This window comes from Alosa alosa, chromosome 21, assembly GCF_017589495.1.
Source record: "Alosa alosa isolate M-15738 ecotype Scorff River chromosome 21, AALO_Geno_1.1, whole genome shotgun sequence".
Lineage (NCBI taxonomy): Eukaryota > Metazoa > Chordata > Actinopteri > Clupeiformes > Clupeidae > Alosa > Alosa alosa.
Window position 1 is genome coordinate 23,233,996 of NC_063209.1, and position 22,237 is coordinate 23,256,232.

At 43.3% G+C, this 22,237-nt stretch overlaps 3 protein-coding genes across 12 annotated transcripts in view; 1 reads left to right on the forward strand and 2 right to left on the reverse strand.

Annotated features, from left to right (window-relative positions):
• Positions 1-21: 21 nt before the first annotated feature.
• Positions 22-3,688, reverse strand: LOC125286928 (platelet-derived growth factor receptor-like protein). Its single transcript, XM_048232273.1, has 6 exons — positions 3,288-3,688; positions 2,694-3,009; positions 2,231-2,382; positions 1,652-1,945; positions 995-1,134; positions 22-763 (listed from the first exon to the last, which is right to left on the reverse strand). Exons 1-6 carry the CDS (start codon positions 3,343-3,345, stop codon positions 566-568), a joined length of 1,158 nt encoding a protein of 385 aa, XP_048088230.1. The 5' UTR covers positions 3,346-3,688; the 3' UTR covers positions 22-565.
• Positions 3,689-4,354: 666 nt separating this feature from the next.
• LOC125286927 (cationic amino acid transporter 2-like) lies at positions 4,355-15,443 on the reverse strand. 5 transcript variants are annotated; one of them, XM_048232268.1, is made up of 15 exons: positions 15,371-15,443; positions 14,583-14,651; positions 13,719-13,800; positions 13,389-13,419; positions 11,627-11,997; positions 10,821-10,976; positions 10,353-10,518; positions 10,105-10,241; positions 8,701-8,923; positions 8,011-8,147; positions 7,320-7,422; positions 7,039-7,169; positions 6,500-6,666; positions 5,637-5,745; positions 4,355-5,064 (listed from the first exon to the last, which is right to left on the reverse strand). In XM_048232268.1, the coding sequence occupies exons 5-15, from the start codon at positions 11,994-11,996 to the stop codon at positions 4,931-4,933; spliced, it is 1,833 nt and encodes a 610-aa protein (XP_048088225.1). In that variant the 5' UTR covers position 11,997; positions 13,389-13,419; positions 13,719-13,800; positions 14,583-14,651; positions 15,371-15,443; the 3' UTR covers positions 4,355-4,930. The 5 variants fall into 5 exon arrangements, with proteins under 5 accessions (XP_048088225.1, XP_048088227.1, XP_048088228.1 ...); XM_048232270.1 differs by lacking the exon at positions 15,371-15,443 and having other exon boundaries at positions 13,719-13,810; positions 14,567-14,584; XM_048232271.1 differs by lacking the exons at positions 14,583-14,651; positions 15,371-15,443 and adding an exon at positions 14,434-14,516 and having other exon boundaries at positions 13,719-13,807.
• Positions 15,444-17,566: 2,123 nt separating this feature from the next.
• anxa6 (annexin A6) overlaps positions 17,567-22,237 on the forward strand; it is a 19,367-nt gene continuing 14,696 nt past the window's right edge. For 2 of the 6 annotated variants that reach the window (XM_048231562.1, XM_048231566.1), the window contains exons 1-4: positions 17,629-17,831; positions 19,299-19,351; positions 21,617-21,701; positions 22,075-22,169. In XM_048231562.1, the coding sequence (XP_048087519.1) occupies positions 19,349-19,351; positions 21,617-21,701; positions 22,075-22,169 (183 nt within the window). In that variant the 5' untranslated portion in view covers positions 17,629-17,831; positions 19,299-19,348. Of the gene's footprint in view, positions 17,586-17,628; positions 17,832-18,158; positions 18,289-19,298; positions 19,352-21,616; positions 21,702-22,074; positions 22,170-22,237 lie in introns of those variants that run through there. The other 4 variants (XM_048231563.1, XM_048231564.1, XM_048231567.1 and 1 more) reach the window with 4 other exon arrangements.

Here is a 22,237-nt window from a genome sequence, read left to right on the forward strand (position 1 = left end):
GCATATTTGTTTTAGGGATTGCATGGGAGTGTGGGATTGTTTACATATATATAAAAATCCCAACTGTTTATATATATATATATATAAAAAATCCCAACTGTTTCGAGAAGACACCTTGTGTTTCAGGTAATAACTGACAAAAGTTTTTTCAAAACACTGCCTTTTCCCCTCACATGACTAAAAAAGAACCTAACTACCTTTGGATTACATAACCTGGTGTTAACCCACTCTGAAAACACTCCCACTGTATGTAGGAAGCATGGTAGCACCCCCGCTCAGCACGCTCAAACAATAGGTGATGATTAAACATATTCATACATCATATTATGGATGCATTCCTATGACAGAATCAGAAGCATTAGAACTCATATGCTTTCTATTTTTGATGCTTTATGATGCCTGCCAAATCTGATCCTATCAACAGAGAGCTACTGAGGAGCTGGTCTGCAGTATAGCACACGCAGGATGCTGGACAGGCACTAAAGTAACACATATAGTGGTTGGCAAGCACTACTAGAATCAGGTGAAGAGTTTCCACTTGAATCGCATCCTCCCTCATGTTCCCTCACAGCTTTTTAGGCACCACCTTCACTGTGGTGGAGGTGGAACGTGAGCCCTCCAGGTTTTGGGCGGTGCAGGTGTAGGTGCCTTGGTCCACGACCCTCACCTCGTCCACCATAAGGATGGACTGGGATCGCTGCCGCAGGCGACCTATGTTATTGGCCGGCTCTATACTGTCCTGGGTGTAGAGGGGTCGGCCGATCTGACAGAGGAAAAATACAGGCATTTTACAGACTTTACCTTGGGCGAAGGGCTTAAACTTCAACCCTTGTTAAAGGAGTGGGCGACGTCTCAAGTCATTAAAGTGCACTTACATTGCAAGTACACGTCTTCACTACCAGACTAATCAGTATTGGGTTCAGGGTCACTTTTCAGTGCATTTCAGGTTAGTATGTAGCAAGGAGAGCATCTCTCTTATTGTTTGGTGAAGTACCTGCTGTCCTGGATACTCCCAGGTGAACTCCACAACAACATCCTGTTCTCCGACCACGGTGCACGTGACCTGCAGGTTTGACCCCACGGATACGGAGCTGGAGGAGGTCTGGATGACCGGGACGGGTGGCGCTGCAGGATCTGGGAGAAAAGCAAGAAAAAGATAGAGGGTGGATCCTGTATTACAGTTGGAATTACTCAATTTGTCTCTGAGAGTCTCATTATACTCATATGAGAGAGTAATAATCTTCGGTTTTGGCTCTTCAACATGGCAGCAATAGATAATAATGATAATACAAGTGCTTTGAGTGTGTGTGTGTGTGTGTGTGTGTGTGTGTGGCGTGCGTTCGTGGGTGTGTGTGGGTGTGGTGTGTGTGTGTTTATGTGTATGTGTGTGTGTGTGTGTGTGTGTGTGTGTGTTTATGTGTGTGTATAATTAAGGTATTAATAGAGATATTACACTGTACAGATATTGAATGAGATATTATGTTATTACGATCTAAAGTTACAGTTAAATGGTACAGTTATCAAGTCATTACATTGTAATTATACAATTTTTTTTTTGTAAAAGAATGATGTTGGCTGTCAGTGCATTTTATTGGATTAGAAAAAGCCCAAGCAAGCCTGGGCGGTAGGAGCCTGTTGAGCGAGTCCTTACAGTTCACGTAGATGAGCATGTACTTGGTGGAGCTCTGGCGGAGACTGCCCATGCTGGCCATGCAGTACAGGGACCCGGCGTGGTGCTGCTTCGGCCGGTGGATGGTGAAGCCGCGCTTGACGTCGAACGAGATCTCTGTGCCGTCCACCCGCACCTCCTCTGGGGGGAACTCGCGGTGCAGCGTCACCTTGGCCAGCGGGTTGGTCACCTGGCAGGGCAGCACGGTGGGCCAGTTGGTGCGCAGCTGGATGACCTCGTAGTAGTCCGAGGACGGCACGAACAGCTCCTGGGGATCTGTGGGAGATGAGGTAGGGTGATACAGTCTCGCTGGTCTGTTATGCAGAATCTGAAGACTGTTGTTCAGACTGTCAGTCCATTTTGTTGTTGCAGATTTTCCAATTACAGCATTAAAGCATTTGTGGTTGTTCTTGGAACCCAAAATAGAGATACTTCCCTTGTTTAGTTTTTACTTTAAATTTTTTTATTTTTATGTAAACATATTATAAACTTACTACAAGCATCAAAGCTTGAGTATATCACCCTCTTTCATGGTGCCATTATAAAGTCAGAGAGGCTTACCAGGGAAAAAGATGAAGACCTTGACGGCTTTGTCGTACTCTTTGCGGCAGTCTGTGTCCTCGCAGTACATGGGATAGCAGGTGTACTCGCCCGTGTCCGCTCCAGTTGCGTTGGCTAAGGTCAGTGTGCCATAACGATCGTGTTGAACCATTCTGTTGGATTTTTTATAGAATAGAATAGAGATTTGCAGGAAGGTTTTTCTTTTACAACTGAACAATTCAAAATCAAGTCTGTGTGACAGGGAATTACAATTTGAATATGATTTAGATGGAAATTAGGACTAGAGGATTTGAATACTGGTAAATATTTTCATTGCTGTCTCATTGAAATCATATTTGAATTTAGGATATTAATATCCATTAAGTCTATTCAGAGACTAATTGAGGATATGACAACACTTCATTTTCACCATTAACATGTACTGTCTGCATCACTGACATGGCAATTGATTGGTAAGACTTACTTGAGTCTCCCAGCATCCTCCTCCTCCAGGTAGTAGGGCACCCCCCACTGGACAGGGTTGCCTTTGCAGCGCAGCTCCAGGGTCTCTCCCGCAGGCACGCTCAGGCTGCCCCCCACCCTCTGGAACTTGCCCTTGTTCACCACCTGGGTCAGTCGCGTCCCCTGAGGTGCCGAGGGGGCCTGTGTGGCGGCCCTGAGTTTGGGTTTCGCCGTGGCCGTTTTGGTCTTCTTCCCAGCTCCTTTCCCTGCCCGGGCCTTGCCTTTGGGTTTCTTCTCTGTGGCGCTCTTCGCATCCTTGTCCTCGTTTTGGCAATGTCCTTCAGGCACAGGGGGAGGCACGAGGATATTAGAGGCGGCAACAGAGGCCAAAAGAGAGTTTTTCAGCTTTATTTGTTTACTTCTTTTTGCAACGTTACACAATGTTTTAATATAAAACTATTGAGCATGCATAGTAAGTCTAGAATAAAACACTCAAATACTCAAAGTCCTTAGTTCCATATGTATTTTGAAATCGTCAGGCAAGAGGAACAGCCTCTCTATCTCCAGCAGACAGTTGTAAACAAGACAATATGGGCAGAGGAGGAAAGAGACTTACCAAACTGAATGGTGAGCAAGGAGATGAGCAAGGCACCTAACAGCAGCCGCCACTTCATCGCTACCGAATTAAGTTCCACCCTGGACGTACCGCGTGCAAGAGATTAACGGGAGAGAAGTTCAATGGCAGCTCAGTGAGAAAGAGGGCAATGGGATGGAGGGGGAGATACAGAGAGGAGGGAGAGAGAGAGAGAGAAATAAAGAAAGGGAGAGAAAGAAAGAGAGAGAGAGGGAGGAAAGGCGAGAGACCAGTGGGGAGGTGTGTGCAAAGCGAGTGGTCAGCTGTTTACAAGACTCACGCAAATTCCTGTCGGGAGACTGGCATGGACACCCTAAATTCCTCCTGTCCAACTCAATGGACCCTTTCAACAGCATTTTGGCCAATCAGCAGCCTGCAGGGGCAGGCCCCCTACTTGTAGTGTCAAATAATGTTTATTTAGCTGCTGAACAAGAGTTCCTCATGCAGCCCACTTTGAGGTCCTCAACAGGAGGCGCAGACACATCCAAAAACGCTCAAGACATAATACTACTGCAGTGTAAATAGTACTACATACACTTACTGTAAGTTGGCATCATTTGCTGTGCTGTGTAATGCTACCAAGAGACCCCCAAAATAAAAAAGAAAGTGGGTCATTGCCACTGACTTCTTCTATACAGCACAACATTGTGTGTGTGTGATAAACACACTTACTGCTCTGCTGTAATTATTCCCTCTGGTTATGTAAGACTCATTAAGAGATATTTACATAACATCAGAACCCTCCTCAGACGAGAGCAAGCTTGCGAGGGCATCGAGTTTGTGCACCATACTACTGAGAAAGTCTATACAGTGCAGTGACCCAGTTTTGAGAGGAGCCAAGCCTCGCCTGGGGTAGTAATCTGTAGTTAATGCGGCACAGGTAAGCCAGTGTGAATGGAGACATTGTTTGGTCTGTGTTTGGGCCACTAAGACCGTAATAAGCCTCGCTTCTTGACAGCTTACTCAAGGGTAACAAAGCAGAGTGTATGACCATGCTGGGGCCTTGACTGTAATGGTACTAGTGAAGTACAAACACACTTGAGACCAGCTCAGGAGTTATTTCTTTATTTACAGTTTATTTGAGCAGTACTTAATATTAATCGTTATATAAAGTCTGTAAAATGCCACAATATACTCAACGTTTGGCAACATAGATTTCATGATTATGTTTGTTTCTATTTGATCCTTGTCTTGGTTATATTTAAATATCTACTTTTTCTGCTATAGAGCAGTCAATTAGTCATTATGGTTTGGCTCAGAAGTAAGTGGCCACACCCACCATATGAAATGTAAACATGTGCCAACCACTTCTGCTCTGCTCCGGGCTACATCACATACAACTCACTACACTATTCTCTGGTCTTGCATCATCATTTGGATTTAAAATAAACACTTGATTAAAGGCGTACTTATAAAAAGAATATAAAGAGTATAAAATAGACCTATAAAGACAATAGGAAGCCCTCTTCAATTATAGTGTTTCAGAGACATATTCGCACACACACACTCACATTCCTCTTGCCCAGTGTTAAAGTATTACACACACACACACACACCACTGGCACCCAGCAGTGTCACTTAGTGTGAGCCCTTGACATGCGGACAAGCTTCCTGGTTCCTGAGGGTTATGTTGAACTCTCCACTTTGGCTCCATCTTTCTCAGTTTTGTCCTCGATGGTCTCGATATTGACCTGGCTGTTGAGCAGTCTCTGTTTCTGGACGCTGTGACGGACCCCATACCCAAAGTAGATGAGCAGCCCTGCACACACACACACACACACACACACACACACACACACACACACACACACACACACACACACACACACACACACACACACACACACACACACACACACACACACACACATGGTAGGCAAAGAGCAAAGTTTATCAACAAGCAAAGTTAGAGCAAGAACTTATAGCTACAGTAGAAGAAGCTATAGCCATCATATGACATATGGGAGCACTGACCTGCAGTTAAGGCCTTGCCCATGGCATTATATTTTATATTTGCAAACTGATTTTGCTTAGTTATCAAGTTATGACTTTACGAGTTTGTGCTTTGCCCATCATTCAAATTAGGGCCCAAGGTCTCTATTATACCATTTTCATCCATAATCATAATCATACTTTTTAACACCGACACACACACACACACACACACACACACACACTGTGAACAACAATTTGAAGAGTACACTAGTTATTCAATGTGTGCATGTGTATGCCTTGACCTGAGCCATGGACTCGACAGGGTGCTATAAATGGTGTGTGTGCGTGTGTGTGTGTCTGCTGCTGGCCTTGTTGATTGAGGCTCTCCTGACTTACCCACTGCCATCCACACGGCATAGCGGATCCAGGTGTCCCCTCCTAGCTGGACCATCAGATAGATGTTGATGAACACGCTCACCACGGGAAGCAAGGGCAGGAAGGGGACCTGTGCACCGAGGAGCAGAGGTGGACAATTCCTTTACTTGAGTCAAGTCAAGTATAGAAACTCCTGGTAAAAGTCACCAAAAAAGTTTCCAAAAATATGAATACTCAAGTAAACTTTAATTACAGTATTGTACTGTCCACCCCTGCCAAAGAGATAAACATAATTCATGGATGAGTTCTGGTGTAGCGGAATCTTGGGGAGACAACACGAGGCTACAAGATGAATTTGCATTGGGGCTGAAAAACTAAATGGAATCCGTAAAACTAAATCACAATTCAGCACATTCTTTGAGCTTTCATCATGTGAGGCATACTATTCTACTTTTATGCCTGCTCTCTCTCTCTCTCTCTCCTCTCTCTCTGTCACTCTCTCTCAAAATCTCTCACTCTCTCTCTCTCAAAATCTCTCTCTCTCTCTCTCTCTGTCTCTCTGTCTCTCTCTCTCTCTCAAAATCTCTCTCTCTCTCTCTCAAAATCTCTCTTTCGCTCTTGGCCTGGGTGTGTCCCCCAGCTGCCAAGAGCTCTTTCAGAATCATTTCAGCAAGCCCATAATTTCCCTCCCTCCACTCAACAGACCAGGGGGCTTATTACATGCATGCAGGCCTGGCCCCTGAGAGAGAGAGAGAGAGAGAGAGAGAGAGAGAGAGAGAGAGAGAGACATGGTGGAGAGAGAGAGAGAGAGAGAGACATGGTGGAGAGAGAGAGAGAAAGAGAAAGAGAGAGAATGGTCTGGACTGGTCTGGTCAGGCCCTCACCATGAAGGGAGCGCGGGTGGCATTCTGCGGCTGCCTCCAGATGATGAGGATGATGAGGATGAGCACGGCCAGGATGACCGACAGACACACCAGGCTCCACACCTCGCACTGCAGCAGCGGCTGGATGGCCTTCATCATGAACACACTCAGGATGACCACCACCACAACTGCCGTGTGTGTGTGTGTGTGTGTGTGTGTGTGTGTGTGTCAAGACAAAACAAGCAAAAGATGAAGGCCATGAGGAGGTGTCTCGATGTGGTTCTACATTCAGGAACTTTGAGTAAAAATATATTTATTGCGTATATATATAACATATAAATAGCAAAACACAATATTATTTTGACACATTATTGTCTAGTATTTGTATATATCACAACACAGAAAGAAATCGACAATGCTCTCTAGACATACTACCGGATAAAATCAGCAGTTTACTGTACACCGTTTAAAATGTAATTACATACTATGCATTTTACTATGCAAATACTGTTCCAGCCTAAGTTCTAAGTGTTACACAATCATTAGAGTTGGATTCATACCAGCAAATATGGTGCATGTTGTGACTGTTTTTGAAGTTTCCCTTGTTGGGTAGGATGGAGGTTTCAGGAAAGCGAACGTGGGGGTCGGGGATGTGTGAAAGAGATTCTCCTCAGAAGTACTCTCTTGGTACCTTGGCAAGGTAGTAGGGAGAGAAGAGAGAGATAGGGATAGGGGGGGAAAAAACGTTGAATTTTAATGCATCAGATGTGAGTGTCAAAGCCGATGCCTATTTATATACGTAACCGCGCAGTGGTAGGGTTGAGTCAGACAAGGTACAAACCGGAGTATGAGAATGCAAATGGCCACGAGTGTGTAGGCGAACAGGGTCCCGATAGACATCATATCAACCAAGGCTTTCAGGTCAAATAAAAGGGCCATTATTGCTGGTGGTGGGGAGAAAAAAGAGAGAAACATGCAGTTTTCGCTGAGCTCTTGCGATAGATCACACAAATACATCAAGCTTGTGACAGGGTGGTGGGCGCAAGGGGACGGAGGAGCGTGGGTCTGGAGGGGACGGAGGTGAGATGTGGAGATGGAAATGTGCGCCGCGCTGCAGAACAAAGAGTTCTCATCAGAACTGATCTCACCACTGGGAAATGAAATAAGTCTTCTGAGCTTTCGCTTCAGGGGGAGAGATGTGGGAAAACCATTCTCAGATACAGTGCATTTTGTATGACACAGACCGAGTTATTTACTTATTGGAATACAGTGCATTTTGTATGACACAGACAGATACAGTGCAATGTATCATACCACAAAGAAGCACACTAATATTTCATAAAACAATAGTTAAAGTCAAGATTTAGGTAAAGATTAAGTTTAGGTACATACATGTAGTCCTTAACACTAATCAGTCATGTTTCTCTCGCTACATGTAGTGTCTTTACACTGTAACAAGTAATATCTAATTTAAAGAGTTACTCCAGGCATTTTTATTATATTATTATTCTGTGTGTTGTTTTGTATTATACCTGCCACAGTGCCAGAGGAGATAGTAGCCACCGCAGGACTCTGGCGAACGTTGACCTTACGCAGGGCCTTGAACATCAGGCCATCTCGGGCCATGGCGAAGAGCACGCGAGGCATCGGGAACATAGAGCCGAGGAGACTGCAAGGTCAAACAACAGACAGGCAGTATGACACATGCAATATAACTCTAAACTTTGAATGCATTTCCTGCTATTCTTTGGGGGACCCTCTGATGAATAAGTTCCCTCTCTGTGCATGGCCTCGTGTGTTGACACATGTATTATGCCTCACATTATGACTTATTGCCTGTCATGTTGAAAATATATGTGCTGGGAATGAAGTGATGAAGTATCGTCTGACACATCCACTGACAAGAGCCTTACAAAGACAGGTAGACTGACAGATATACTCACACACACACACACACACACACACACACACACAGACGCCAAGCATTACTAGACACGCCTGCGACTGCACCTGCGCACACACACACACACACACACACACACACACACACACACATATGCACACACACATGCACATACACGCACACATACACACACACACACACACACACATACACATACACATACACACACATACAAACATACATACACTCACATATACATACAAGCATGTAATCTCATCAAAATTATAATCCGATCTTGCAATAATTATTTTAGTCTCACCTGGTGGACAGGGCACACAGGGAGCCCACGGCCACCACGTACTTGGCTGCCCCCCAGCCGATGTATGTGAAGGCCACGGGCAGCGGGCTGTGGAGGTCGAGCAGGTAGTAGGGCATCATGAGGGTGAGGGCGGCCGACACGCCGCAGTACGCCAGGAAGCAGATGAGCAGCGAGCCCACGATGCCCAGCGGGATGGACTTCTGGGGGTTCTTGACCTCCTCACCTGCGGACGCACAGGAGGAACGCAGGTGTGGCCAATGAGCTTAGTTCACTCATTCAACAAACATAACAGAACATAGGCAACACACTGGGCATGTGTAACATATTCAACATAATTTACATGTGTAACATGCACAACACACTCAAGAATTTATTATCCAATGACTTTCTTATAAACTACTTATTAAACTACCTCATGTGTTTTTTATATGCAGAAGAACATGTTGCAGGACTGAGGCAGTAGCAGATCACTCCATGACCAAGAGACAGGGTATTAAGTACCTGCCATAGCATGAATGTGCCAAATTAAATCATTTATATTTGGATGTAAATGTAAATCAGGTTTCTTGGCCAAGTATACTTGCGTATACAGGGAATCTGGTCTCTGCATTTATCCCATCCGTGAATTAGTGAACACACAGAGCACACAGTGAGCACACAGTGAGGTGAAGCACACACTAACATGGAGCAGTGAGCTGCCTTGCTACAGCGGCCCTCGTGGAGCAGTGAGGGGTTAGGTGCCTTGCTCAAGGGCATTTCAGCCGTTCCTACTGGTCGGGGATCAAACCGGCAACCCTCTGGTTACAAGCCTTAAGCCCTAACCAGTAGGCCACGACTGTAAATTAAGTCATTTTCATTTGGATTCTGGACATTGTGGATGTTAAACATAGCATTGTAACTATCTACACAACCATCCACACATGTAGTAGAGGTGCTCATGTACATTACATAACACAGTCATAGAAGAGTTTGGTTCAAAAACCCTACAGTATACCCTCCATTTGAATGGATTTTCATAATAATGTTTTTACATTTTGCTTTCCAAGTAATTTCAGTAGAACTGTAATTGGGTATGGTTATTTTATTTATCTTTACTCAATAAAAACAACACAACTGCAATTTTATTGATATTACCTGAAATACACAATTAAATAACATGACTTGTTAACGTTTTTAAAAATGGAGATATAGCGTTTCGGAACCAAACTCAGGAAATATTCTCTCTATAAAGTGACATGGAGTGACACATGAAAAAGCAAATGTGTAAATATTCATGCATTTATGATACACCCTTGTGGTAAATACACAACAGTTGTTACCACACTGCAGCCACTGCAGTAGCTATTTATTAGACGTCCTGCAGAGGGTCACTTCAACTCAAACTGTTTTAATAGATAATATTACCTGTGGTCGCAATGCAGTCGAAACCCACAAAGGCATAGAAGCAGGTGGCAGCCCCTGCCAGTGTTCCTTCGAAACCAAAGGGGAAGAACCCGCCCACTCCATATACGCTCGTCACATTGACCGACGATGTCAGGTTACTGTAGAGAGGCGTTGGAATGAATCATAATGTTGATGGAAAACACCCCATGTATGACAAGACAAGACAGGAGCCCGTATCAATCACCATCAACATTAATTCATAAACTTACTCAAGCTGAGCTGTAACGTTCTGTAGCATTTCCTCTGTGATGTACCAGTTATCAATTTTTCCTTTGATGAAGCCAGATATTATGACAAAGACCAGCACCAGTATGTTCACAAGGGTGAATATCTTATTGACTGTTGTTGATTCCTTCACACCATAAGCAAGGAGACCTGAGAATGAGATTAAAAAGCATTGTGACCTATGAATAAAAAAGATATTATGATGATGCAGCAATTGGATTTAAATCACATTTATGATCTTACCTGACATATCATTTGAAAACTGAAAACAATATTACATTTTTTGTTGTGTTTGAAAATGAATTCATGTGTGGTAGTGTTATACACTGTAGTATCATATACAAAAAAGAGCAAATAAAACTTCAGATCAACTCTATGTTTAGCAAGTGGTTGCTGACTAATATGCACTTGCCGTGATAAGCAAACCCCCCGTAATGAACTAAACACATTACCTGCCAGCAGCATGATGAGGGCCGCTGCGAACACGTCAGGGTAGGGGGCCAGCCCGGGCAGTCCCATGGCTGCGTGCTTACTGAAGTAGTTGACCATTACGTTTCCAATCATGTCGTCAAACGTGCCACTCCAGGCTCGGGCCACACTTGATGTGCCTTGATGACCAATCATAGGACAACGAAAGAACAAAACCTTCAAACACTCGAGCCATCTAAAGAGTTACAATCGATTAAGCATAAAACGTCCAAACTCTCAAGCCTCCAAAAGGGTTTCTATCCATTTACAATTGCATCATGGATATTCTTTACTTGACAGTTGACAGTAAAAGTTAAAATATTTATTTTCATGTATTTCAACATATACGGTAATAACATGTACTATATGTCTAAAATGACTTAATGTATCTACGTTATGTAGCCTATAATGACCTCATGATATATTAAGTATAAGTATATATACTCTTTTGATCCTGTGAGGGAAATTTGGTCTCTGCATTTATCCCAATCAGTGAATTAATGAAACACACTCAGCACACAGTGAGCACACAGTGAGGTGAAGCACACACTAACCCAGAGCAGTGAGCTACCTGCTACAGCGGCGCTCGGGGAGCAGTGAGGGGTTAGATGCCTTTCTCAAGGGCACTTCAGCCGTGCCTACTGGTCGGGGTTCGAACCGGCAACCCTCTGGTTATAAGTCTGAAGCGCTAACCAGTAGGTTGTCCCTAATGTAACATTTATCAGATTGTAGTATATTCTGTATATTGGTATTTTTTATATTTACTGCAGTGATAAGAGTGGGCTCTTGCCTATGACGTAGGACAGCAGCAGGTTCCAGCCGGTGATGAAGGCCCACACCTCTCCCACGGTCACGTAGCTGTACAGGTACGCTGATCCCGTCTTGGGCACGCGCGAGCCGAACTCCGAGTAGCACAGGCCGGCGAAAATGGACGCCAGCGCGGCGATAAAGAAGGAGATGATGATGCTGGGCCCCGACTGGGTACGCGCCACCTCGCCAGACAGCACATAGACGCCGGCGCCCAGCGTACTGCCCACGCCCAGCGCCACCAGGTCCAGTGTTGCCAGGCAACGGTGGAAGGTGGAGACCTCGCCCTCGGGCTCCAGGGGCTTCCTTCGGGACAAGCCCTGGAGAAAAGAGCGCGCCTTCTGACCCGACATGCTGAGAGAGGAAGAGAGGAAGAAGACAGAGGGAGAAGGAGAGAGGGAGGGTGAGAGAGGCAGAGAATGAGAGAGGGAGGAGAAGAAAGAGGGAGTAGGAGAGAGGGAGGGTGAGAGAGAGGGAGTAGGAGAGAGGGAGGGTGAGAGAGGAAGATGGAGGGATGGAGGGTGAGAGAGAGGGAGTAGGAGAGAGGGAGGGAAAGAAAGAGGAAGATGGAGGGATGGAGGGTGAGAGAGAGGGAGAAGGAGAGAGGGAGGTGAGAGAGGCAGAGAAGGAGAGAGGGAGAAGGAGAGAGGGAGGGTGAGAGAGGCAGAGAAGGAGAGAGGGAGGGAAAGAAAGAGGAAGATGGAGGGATGGAGGGTGAGAGAGAGGGAGTAGGAGAGAGGGTGAGAAAGAGACCAGAGAGATAGAGAAAGAGTGAGAGTGGGAAAGACACAGAGAGAGGGAGAGAAGGGGAGGGAGAGAACAAAAAAAAAAAAGAGAGAGGGAAAGTTATCTCTGAATGCATTTCAGAAAGTAATCAACTTTAGAAATTATTACAATTCCTGAAAACAGCTTGGGTGACTAGTTTGGTTTGGAATTGGCCTTACTCAAGAATTACTATGCAACTACACAAGAAATTCAGAGCAATAATGAAATGGGCAATGAGAGCAGAATTTATAAGTTAAGCACCATAGAGGTCAATAAGGTAGAACATACTAAAATACACAGCATTAGCAATCATGTTGATGGCAAGAAGAATAACATTAAGTTATAGATTTGGTAACATATACTGTATGTTAAGGGGATTGGGATTACACTGCAACAAAATGAAATCTAACCGTTATTAATCTTATATTACAGTAAGATCAAACAAATCTATTTGGTATTGTTTTTAGTAAGAGAAGACTTACCTAGCCCTCTCTCGAAAGAGCATTTTGACTTAATTTCAGAAGACTTTGACTTATTTTAAAGAGTCTTATCAAGACAAATTTACTCAACACACTGGCAGACAAATTTGCTTGTTTTCAGGATGAGATGTCAAACTTTTCTTAAATTAAGTCAAATGATTTCATGAGAAAGCGGTAGGTAAGTCTCTTGATACTGAAAACAATACCAGCTTGTTTTTAACACTTGGTTATATTTTATTAGATAAATAGCAGATATCAGTTTTTGCAGTGTATGATTTATCTGGTGCCAATCTAGCATTTTCTGATAATGCACTGGTTCTACTTGATCTATATTTAGTCCACATGTAAGGATACTATAAGCAACAGGACACTTTGAATTGATTTAAATCTATGTTAAGGCATTTTGTCAAAAGAAATCTGTTTCAGCATATTTTTCCTATTCATTTGGCAGTGCGATTCAAAATCACAAATAAAACTTTAGAAGCGTGCAGCAGTGCTTACCTCTTCTAGTTTTCGCTCGGCAGACGGGATTCTTGTGAGGAGAAAATTGGCAGTGGTCATTATTCCTTGAATCACACGTTTCTTTTTTTAATCCTGTTCATGTGTAAACACTTCTATCAATTTGACTGATATCATATATGCTGATGAAGTTTTTTTTTCCCCTTTTACACCTGCTACCTCCACAATAACACCGGTCAACACAGAGTACTCCACATTTTGAACAAACACACAAAAGTTAAAACGTATGTCAATTAATTTCACTTTAAGACTTTTTATTTAACACTTTTTAAACTACCTTTGGCAAGATCAAAGTCATTCTAACATACTCACTCTATATCAGGTACTGCATGTTCTTAAGTTTGGTCAGATCGTATACTCAGGGACATTCCAAAGGGTCTTTTTTTTTTCAAGTCTTTTTGCTCCTTATTGAGAAGAGAATAGATGTAAGGAGAAATATAATATTGTGCAGGCACAAAAAATAGACTTATGATTAAATAAGATTCTTTTTGCAGAGATTAATAACGTGCTTTAGATACAGTGCGCGTACAGATGCACAATACATGCAAATCACTTTCTTTAAGTTCACTTCAAGGGCCATTTGCTGAGATTGGTAGTTTAATCCTTAAATAAAGCAGGGGCCATGTTCAGCTCTGATAATCTCTCTCTCAAGATAAAATCACACGAGAGATATACAGTATAGTATTTGAAGCACACGTGATATTTGACTTTGTAGATACCCTACAGCCCAGGAACGGCAATACAAGGGTACATGACCATAAGCTGTGATAAGAAAGCTGCTGTACAAAGTAGAACATATGCAAATATTGTGCATGTGTACGTGGTTTGAATGTTGTATTTGTATTGTGTTTGCATTTCAAAAATGTTTTTGTATGAGCAATGGTATGGAAATGGTCAATTGAACTGATAGGCCTCTCAATGAGGCGTGTTGTTTTAAGCCCTTGTAGGCCTATTTAATTATGCTAATATTCACATATTAACATCTTTAATGACATTTGATTTCCTACAATATGAAGTGAGAAAATACCAGGCAAACATTCACTTTCCATGACCACAGTATGTGCTGGCATTTGAAGCACAGCTGTCTGTTCACAATAACGGAGCGGTTTGTCTGTCTGTTGGCTTTCTAACTTTGTGTTTACTGCAGGGATGGGATTCACCAAACCGCCTACGCACTTAACCTCCTCTCAACTCAGCCAGCATGCAGTAGGATCTGAGGCAGGGGATGGTCCTGTAAACAGACCTCTTCAAGAGGAGAGAAAGACAGGAAGAGAGAGAGAGAGAGAATTCACAGAGAGACAAAGAGCAGACACAAACAGCGATGGAAAGAGTTAAAGAAAGAGAGGGAGTGGGGAAGGAAGAGACAGTGGAGATATAGAAAAAGATGGAAAGAGAAACAGAGAGAGAGATAGAAAGAAACAGATGGAATGGTTTCAGGTTTTAGTTGTGGTGAGCCAGCACTCTCCTTCAGACCCTTATGAGTTGCCTCCCTCCCTCCGGCCCAGTCTCCCATCAAGGGATTTGTGTGGCTCTCCATCTCCCCTAATCCTCCCTGGCATCTGGCCCCCGCCATGCACCCTCCACTCCGGGCATCAGATCCACAGGCCGCCCCACCTCACAACTCTCATAGATGTACGGGCATGGGGCATTTTTCACAGTCACAGGGGCGCCTTTGCAAGCTATTTCACCCCAGCTAAAAAGACGTGTCTAGTGTATCATGAACATAGTGAAATATTTTCTGAAGAGTTCACACAAAAATTCAGGTTGCAACAGGAAATTGGGATATTATCTGCTTGCTGAAATATGTGTCAGATCTTTAATAATAACACTGATATCTTGAAGGTATTTTTTAATGAAAATATTTCAGTTTAACTTATAACAGAAACATGTGTGAAGGCACTTTTGCATGCTGATAAAACATCAACTGTTTGTAGCCTAAATAAATAAATATTTCTTGCTCTTACCTTTTTGTGCATTCCAAAATAACTAATTGCAACAGCGCTGGCAGCTGTAGATCTGGGGAAATATATTCCCTCCAGTTTACTCTGATACGGCGAAGTGATTTTTACGACAATATATACAAGAGTGGCCTGTTTGACCCTCCCACTCTGGGGAATTAGCGACAAAGTAGCCTTTCTCACTCCACTTTTCAGTTGGGCCCATAATGTGGTCATTATTGAAAAGCCAAGCACAGGGGGAAATCTGTGGAAGCAAATCTCATGCTGAATGTCAAAAATGCATTACAGTAGAATGAAGAACGCCATCTCACAACCTGTCAGGAGAAGTCATAGAGGCATAAATCTGTCTTTGGTTGTCAGTCGTGCTAATTGTGTGGTTGTGTATTTTGGATGTAAAATGTGTAAGACAAGAAACAAAGCAAAGATTTTTGTTGATTTTATGTAAGAGTGTAATTGTATCTTGCAACAGTAGAGGGCGAAGTAGAACAACCTTTCCTCTGTCCCATACATGAAGTCCTGAGACATGACATCAGAGGGTTCCTTGGAAGCAACTGCCAAATGACAATGAATGTTTGAACTCTGTTGTATCATAGTGTGACTAGTGTAACTTGTAATTATAGCATTTTTTTTTTATTCAGAGCTCAGGGAGACGTACTCCTAATTCATATCTTTACCTTGGGCTATTTTATTTGAATGTGTGCTAAACTTGTGAACTCATACTTGTATTATCATAACACCACAATGACTCATGCTCATATTTTTATGCATTGTGAACAGAAATGACGGTAGTGTTAAGAGTACTAGCAAGTGGGTGAACTCCAAATAAAGTACAAACTGCCATATCTGGAAGTTGTGGTCATTGGCTTTGGAATATAGTCATGTTTGAACTATCTGTAGGCTCTCTCTCTCTTTCTTTTTCTCTCTCACACACACACACACACATACAAACACACACGCGCTCGCATGCACACACACTCACACAGCTCCAGTTCAACATTCCTCACCGCCTTACCGGAATGGCTGCTCTGTGGGACAGAAATAGTGCCATTACTGGCGGTCATGCCAAAGCAAGCATGCGACCCTTCCTCACTGCAACTCGCCCACACACTCCTCCAACACCCACTACCTCTCACACTCCTGCTCTCAGATCACACTCCTGCTCTCTACCTCTCAGATCAGACTCCTGCTCTCAGATCACACTCCTGCTCTCAGATCACACGCCTGCTCTCAGTTCTGCTCTGTCCCAGACTAACTGTTTTAGTCATCAAGGCTTTCACCCTCAAAGAGGCCTGTCTCTGTAAACACACAGACCTCCGAGGTTCATGGTGACAGACTCAAACACACACACACACACACACACACACACACACACACACACACACACACACACACACACACACATACACGTAGTGGTTAAAGTGGGATTTGGCAGGTGGGGGAACCTTGAAATCCAGCGCCGGTGCAATGGGGGGAAATGACTCATCGTTGGGACAACATATTGAGTATCGTGGTGTAGCAATACTTTTTTGGACAAGAATTGCTAGTTTCTTGGTCACCTCTGTGTCAAAAATTAAAAAAGCCCCCATATTGATTTGTACCAGGGGTGTCACCGTTGTGTATATTTTAACATTTAAATGCATTAATCTGGTGCACTTTGAAAAGAAATTCAGAGGTTAGATTTGCTTATTTTTATGCAGTTGTTAATTGATGTGATGTGATTTTTATCAACAGTTAACCCTAATAGTTTATTTATTAAGTTATTTGGGGAACCTCACATCACATTAATAATTATTTTAATTAACAATAATATTCATTATTTTATTTCTTAAAAATAAAAAAGACCAGCTGATACTGTAACTTAATTAAAGCAGTAGGACTAGCTCTGAATAGAGATGCAACTTAGTAGGCCTATACAGCCAATGCATTATTTCATATAAGATGTTGATTAAAAGAATATAATTGAGGCTATCCGGTTACTTGAGCTGTCATATAGCTAAAGAGCGTCTTAAATAATTATTTTCATTACTAATAAATAATGCACTATCATAAGTCTGAGATAATTCAGCAGCCTTTTGAGCAGAAGCACAACCCGACTGTGACAGCAAAAATCCATTCTGGACTAGGCTACAGTCTCCAGAGTGCTCAGCGAGCAACGCAGAAGTGCTGAGAGGGAGCTTCCATCATGGCATAAGCATAACCTTCACAGGTTCCGGTTAAAAAGGTGATAATTCAGCACATGATTCTCTATCATTATTAGCCCACGAGTTCGTCTGGTAAGTAACGCTGCTTGCGAGAGACCATAAACTGGTAAGCATAGGGTGGACGCAACGCAACGTCCACCGCATTTATTACGTCAGACACCTACCGGCGAACCACTGATATCCCCGTGGATATTCTCAGCTGCAAGGAGTAAGGGCAGACCAGACCGTTATAAGCTGTGTCTTCTGAGACGCAAAAAGTTAAAAAGGTAGGAATATATGTCGCGATGTTTTACATGTAACCTACTTCTGTAATGTTCTTATTTGAAGTCGTGATTTTAACAATGTATGCAGAGGTTATAAAATGTACAGTAGCCCATGTCAAAATGTGGTCTAGCTTTGGAAATGCTAAACATACTCTGTAGCCTTGTTAAAGTTGTAATTTTGTTAACAAATATAAACCCTTTTTGATACATTTTAGACTTAATAGAGAATGAAATCATGTCATTGTTATGACTGACTTTTTGATGGTATAGTGGCAGGGCAGTTGCTATTAAAGCAAGATGTGCTACATTGTACTGCTGTTGATTTAATAGGAAAGAAAAGGGGTCTAGATCTCCTGAGATCAGCATTGGGTGTGGCAGAGAAGTCCTTCACCCCACAACCGGCACGTTCTCTGCACAGACCCAGCTGTCCAAAAATAAGGCTGAAAATACTTTTCTAAAAGTTGAGGGCATGTTTTGTGTCATTCTTTATTCAATCATTCAGTCATTGTGTCACAAATCACAGTTTGTAGAGTACATTTCAGTTTCAGTCTTAAGTCATGTTTCTCTGTGTGATGCTGCTGCATCTGCTGCAGTCTGATATGTATGCCTTTGTTTTAATATCACTTTCACTTACTGTCCATGTTGGCCTAAGACAATCCTGACCTTCTGTGCCTTTAGATCAGTTCAAAGTAATGTTTTTTTGGATGTGTTGCTTGCACATACCAAGTGATATTCAGACTAGAAATAGACCAGGTGACTGAAAGAGCTGCACAGAGGCTATACATTGGTTTTTCATACTAGTTCATACTAGTGCTACATTTCTCTCTATGGTTGGTTGCAAATAGGGCTTTAGACTGGAACGTTACACACAGCCACATAATGTGGACAGCACGAGGATTGAACTTTTGGGAAAAGTAAATTTGAGTCCTTATTAAATAAGCCTTAATTTGTTCCATGCTGAAATTGCCGGTGTGAAAGAGAGTAGTGTGAGACTTCGGGCGGGAGTTCCTAAAATGTCGAGTAACGTGGACGTGGTTTTGGATGGCGAGGCTTGTGGCCAACGTTGCTTTCCACTAACGTGTCATCTTGGGATGACTGAGTGTGGGTCAGGAGTGGGGCAGAGATGGAAATGCTGTTCTTTAACTAACACAGGCCTGCTTCGTGTGGGCATGCAGATGATACAGACACATGCTTGCTTGGGAGTAGATTGAGTGGGCTACATTTCTGTCTCACTTCATTGCAATGCTTGTTAGTCTTAGTAGCATAGCATTCCTTTGTGGAACATGTCAAACAGTTGGCTGAATGGACAGAAACTAGATCACACAGTTCAAATAACTTGCAATGACCTCTCGGCTATCCCCTTTATGTTTGTGCATATTAAGGCAGAGGCAGACTTCATTTTAATGAACTGTTGATTATTACATGGAAAAAAACATCCGGTTTTTAGAAAACTCTCCACTCTCTTTCCAGGATCAAGAGCAGCACATCATTCCCGGACAACAACTTCAGATCAAGCGACCATGGTGAGAGTTTCCTTCCCCCTCCCCTCAACAGACCCACTGCCACACATGACGTGACACAGCAATGCCAAGGATGAGGGAGCTATAGTATACTGTATGACATGTCATTAAATAATCATGGTGTGTGGAGAGCGTACACAACAACGAGGGAGAAGAGGCCATTGTGAGGCACAGGGGGCTGTCGTCCACTCATTGTCCAGTAAGAAGTGTAGGATATCAATACTTCAGGGTTATGACCTAGGGCTATGACCTAGGGCAGTGAGACTCACGTAAAATGATAAGTCCTCATTGTAATGGGATGGGATTTAAATGTAGGCCTAAACCAGCAGAAGAGAAGTTAAGAGAAACTAATAATAAGACTTAACAAAGGAATTCAGAGTAAAAGAAGGTTAGCACTTGAACAAAACAAACTATGTTTCATAGTTTTGTAATAAGATGTGGTGTCCAATGATTGTCAGGGCCGATGAAACGAAACAGAAATGAGAAATAATGTAATGTTGATGTTCGTTTTCATGTTGAAAAACAGAAATGCAAACATGAGTAACATCTGTTATGATAAATCAGTTCCCCTATTTTAACAGTTTCATAGTGTTACGCCCTGCATATGCATCTTTATGTACAGTGATCCTTCCAAATGTTTACTTTGAGTTATGCCAGTTGCTAGGGGCCTGTTGCCGGGGCGTTGTTCAGCCTTACAGCTGTCCTCCTGAGTGATGGTCGCCCTGGTGAGCATCTGAGCATGTGCAGGAAGGCCTGTTAAGGAGGACGTTGGCTGTGTGCCTGTATGCAGTAATGTGGGGAGCAGGCTGTGTGCCTGTATGGCTGTGTGCCTGTATGCAGTAATGTGGGGACAGGGACAGGAGAGAGTGAATGGAACAGAGGCCCCATAGGTTGCGTAGTAGGTTGCGTAGTAGGTTGCGGGTATGTTGCTCAGTCTCAGAAGCCCTGCTGAAGTTACTGAACAAAGAGGGGGAGTTATGCTAGTAAGGTGACACCATTTAACCCCACCTCCCAACACACACACACACACACACACACACACACACACACACACACACACACACACACAACCACATATGCTCATGCACTTTACTTCTTTCCCCCCTCAAACACTGCCCCCACACACACACACACACACACACACACACAGACTCCATGACATACAGTAAATGTATGTACTGGTTATGTAACACGCGAGGGGAAGGCTGTCGTCTGACCATTCCTCTCGAGCTCTCCCTCTCTGTCACTTCATGTTTATTTCACTGCATTATCTCTCTCTCTCTCTCTCTCTCTCTCTCTCCCTGTCTGTCTCTGTTTCTCTCTCTCTCTCTCTCTCTCTCTCTTTCTCTCTCTCTCTTTCTTTCTCTCTCTCATACATAAACACAACGCTAGGGCATCTGTAGCCGACGGAGACAGGTGTCAGCTGTCTGTCTGTCAGTTCTCATGCAGGCCTTCCAGACTGCCCTCCACAGTCTCTCAGACCCTGCCCCCTCTCTGTCTGTCTTTCTCTCTCTCTTTCTCTCTCTCTATCTCTTTCTCTCTCTCTCCCTCTCCCTCTCCCTCTCCCTCCCAGTCTCAAACATGGCTGTATGGAGCCACTGTCTAATGCGCAGGGGACATCTTGAATTTCCCCTTGGGGATCAATAAAGTATCTATCTATTTATCTATCTTTGTTTGGTGTCTAACTTTAACTCTGTGAGGTTCACACATGTCTTGATATTAAACTGCAGAGGAGATTCTGGAGAAGGCCAGTAAACAATGCATGTGTGGGCAGAATATCTGCAATAAAATACAGTTTAATTAAAGGAGAAATCCCAGCATTTTTTTTCACATAGATCTCCGTTTTTTTGAGGTCAGCTAGTACTGTCGGTACAAAAAAAAAAGAAAACAATCGGTTTTACCAGCTCGAGTTGTTAGCTCCAACAGCTAAAGCAGCTACAGCGCTACACTCTGGCTGCATGTATGTGAGCCCCCATGTTCATGCCCCCAGAGTGTAGCGGAGATCTATGTGAAAAATGACCGGATTTGTCCTTTAACATCACAGAATCTGCATATCTGCATGTGTGAGAGGTCAGTGTCCCCTACAGTATCTCTTGTAGGTGCCTGTTTTGAAAGCCCGACATTTGGAACCAGTTTCTCTAGAGAGTAGAACCACTTACTTTTGTTTCCTTCAGGACATTTGAATTTCATAAGATTGTCATGTTTGAGAGTATATAATCAGTTGTGATAGATAATGCAAGTTAATGAGCACTGTCATATCTCTTATAGGGATTCAGAGGCACCGTTTTTGATGACCCTGGCTTTGATGCCAACAGTGATGCAGAGGCCCTGTACAATGCAATGAAAGGCTTTGGTGAGTAAATATGGGGCTGATCCTATATGAAAGGCCTTGGTGGGTAGATATGGGGCTGATCCTATATGAAAGGCCTTGGTGGGTAGATGTAAATATGGGGCTGATCCTATATAAAAGGCCTTGGTGGGTAGATGTAAATATGGGGCTGATCCTATATGAAAGGCCTTGGTGGGTAGATATGGGGCTGATCCTATATGGAAGGGCTTGGTGGGTAGATGTAAATATGGGGCTGATCCTATTATGCTCCTACTTTATATGCCTGTTTATTATGCTCCTATATGTCTGCACAGTGCTGCTTAAATACTGTACATTTGACTGTATAGCTAGAAAGGTGCTCGTATGCTCTGGTGACCTATGTTCTTGTCTACCACAGGCAGTGACAAGGAAGCCATTTTGGATCTGATCACTTCCAGAAGCAATGCCCAGAGACAAGAGATTCGAGCATCTTACAAATCTCTATATGGAAAGGTATTCGATACCACAAAACACGTAGAGAGGACAATGTGTTACCCAGGATCGTTTCTAGAATCCTGACC

Excerpts from the sequence above, each read along its gene's own strand:
- LOC125286928 (XM_048232273.1), bottom strand. The coding sequence starts at position 3,345 with ATGAAGTGGCGGCTGCTGTTAGGTGCCTTGCTCATCTCCTTGCTCACC. Across the intron at positions 1,946-2,230 it reads GGTCTTCATCTTTTTCCCTG|ATCCCCAGGAGCTGTTCGTG; the intron begins GTAAGCCTCTCT and ends CATCTCCCACAG. Across the intron at positions 1,135-1,651 it reads CATGCTCATCTACGTGAACT|ATCCTGCAGCGCCACCCGTC; the intron begins GTAAGGACTCGC and ends CTTTTCTCCCAG.
- LOC125286927 (XM_048232268.1), bottom strand. The coding sequence starts at position 11,996 with ATGTCGGGTCAGAAGGCGCGCTCTTTTCTCCAGGGCTTGTCCCGAAGG. Across the intron at positions 10,977-11,626 it reads GCTGCTGTCCTACGTCATAG|GCACATCAAGTGTGGCCCGA; the intron begins GCAAGAGCCCAC and ends TTGGTCATCAAG. Across the intron at positions 7,170-7,319 it reads ATTTGCATTCTCATACTCCG|GTACCAAGAGAGTACTTCTG; the intron begins GTTTGTACCTTG and ends TACCTTGCCAAG.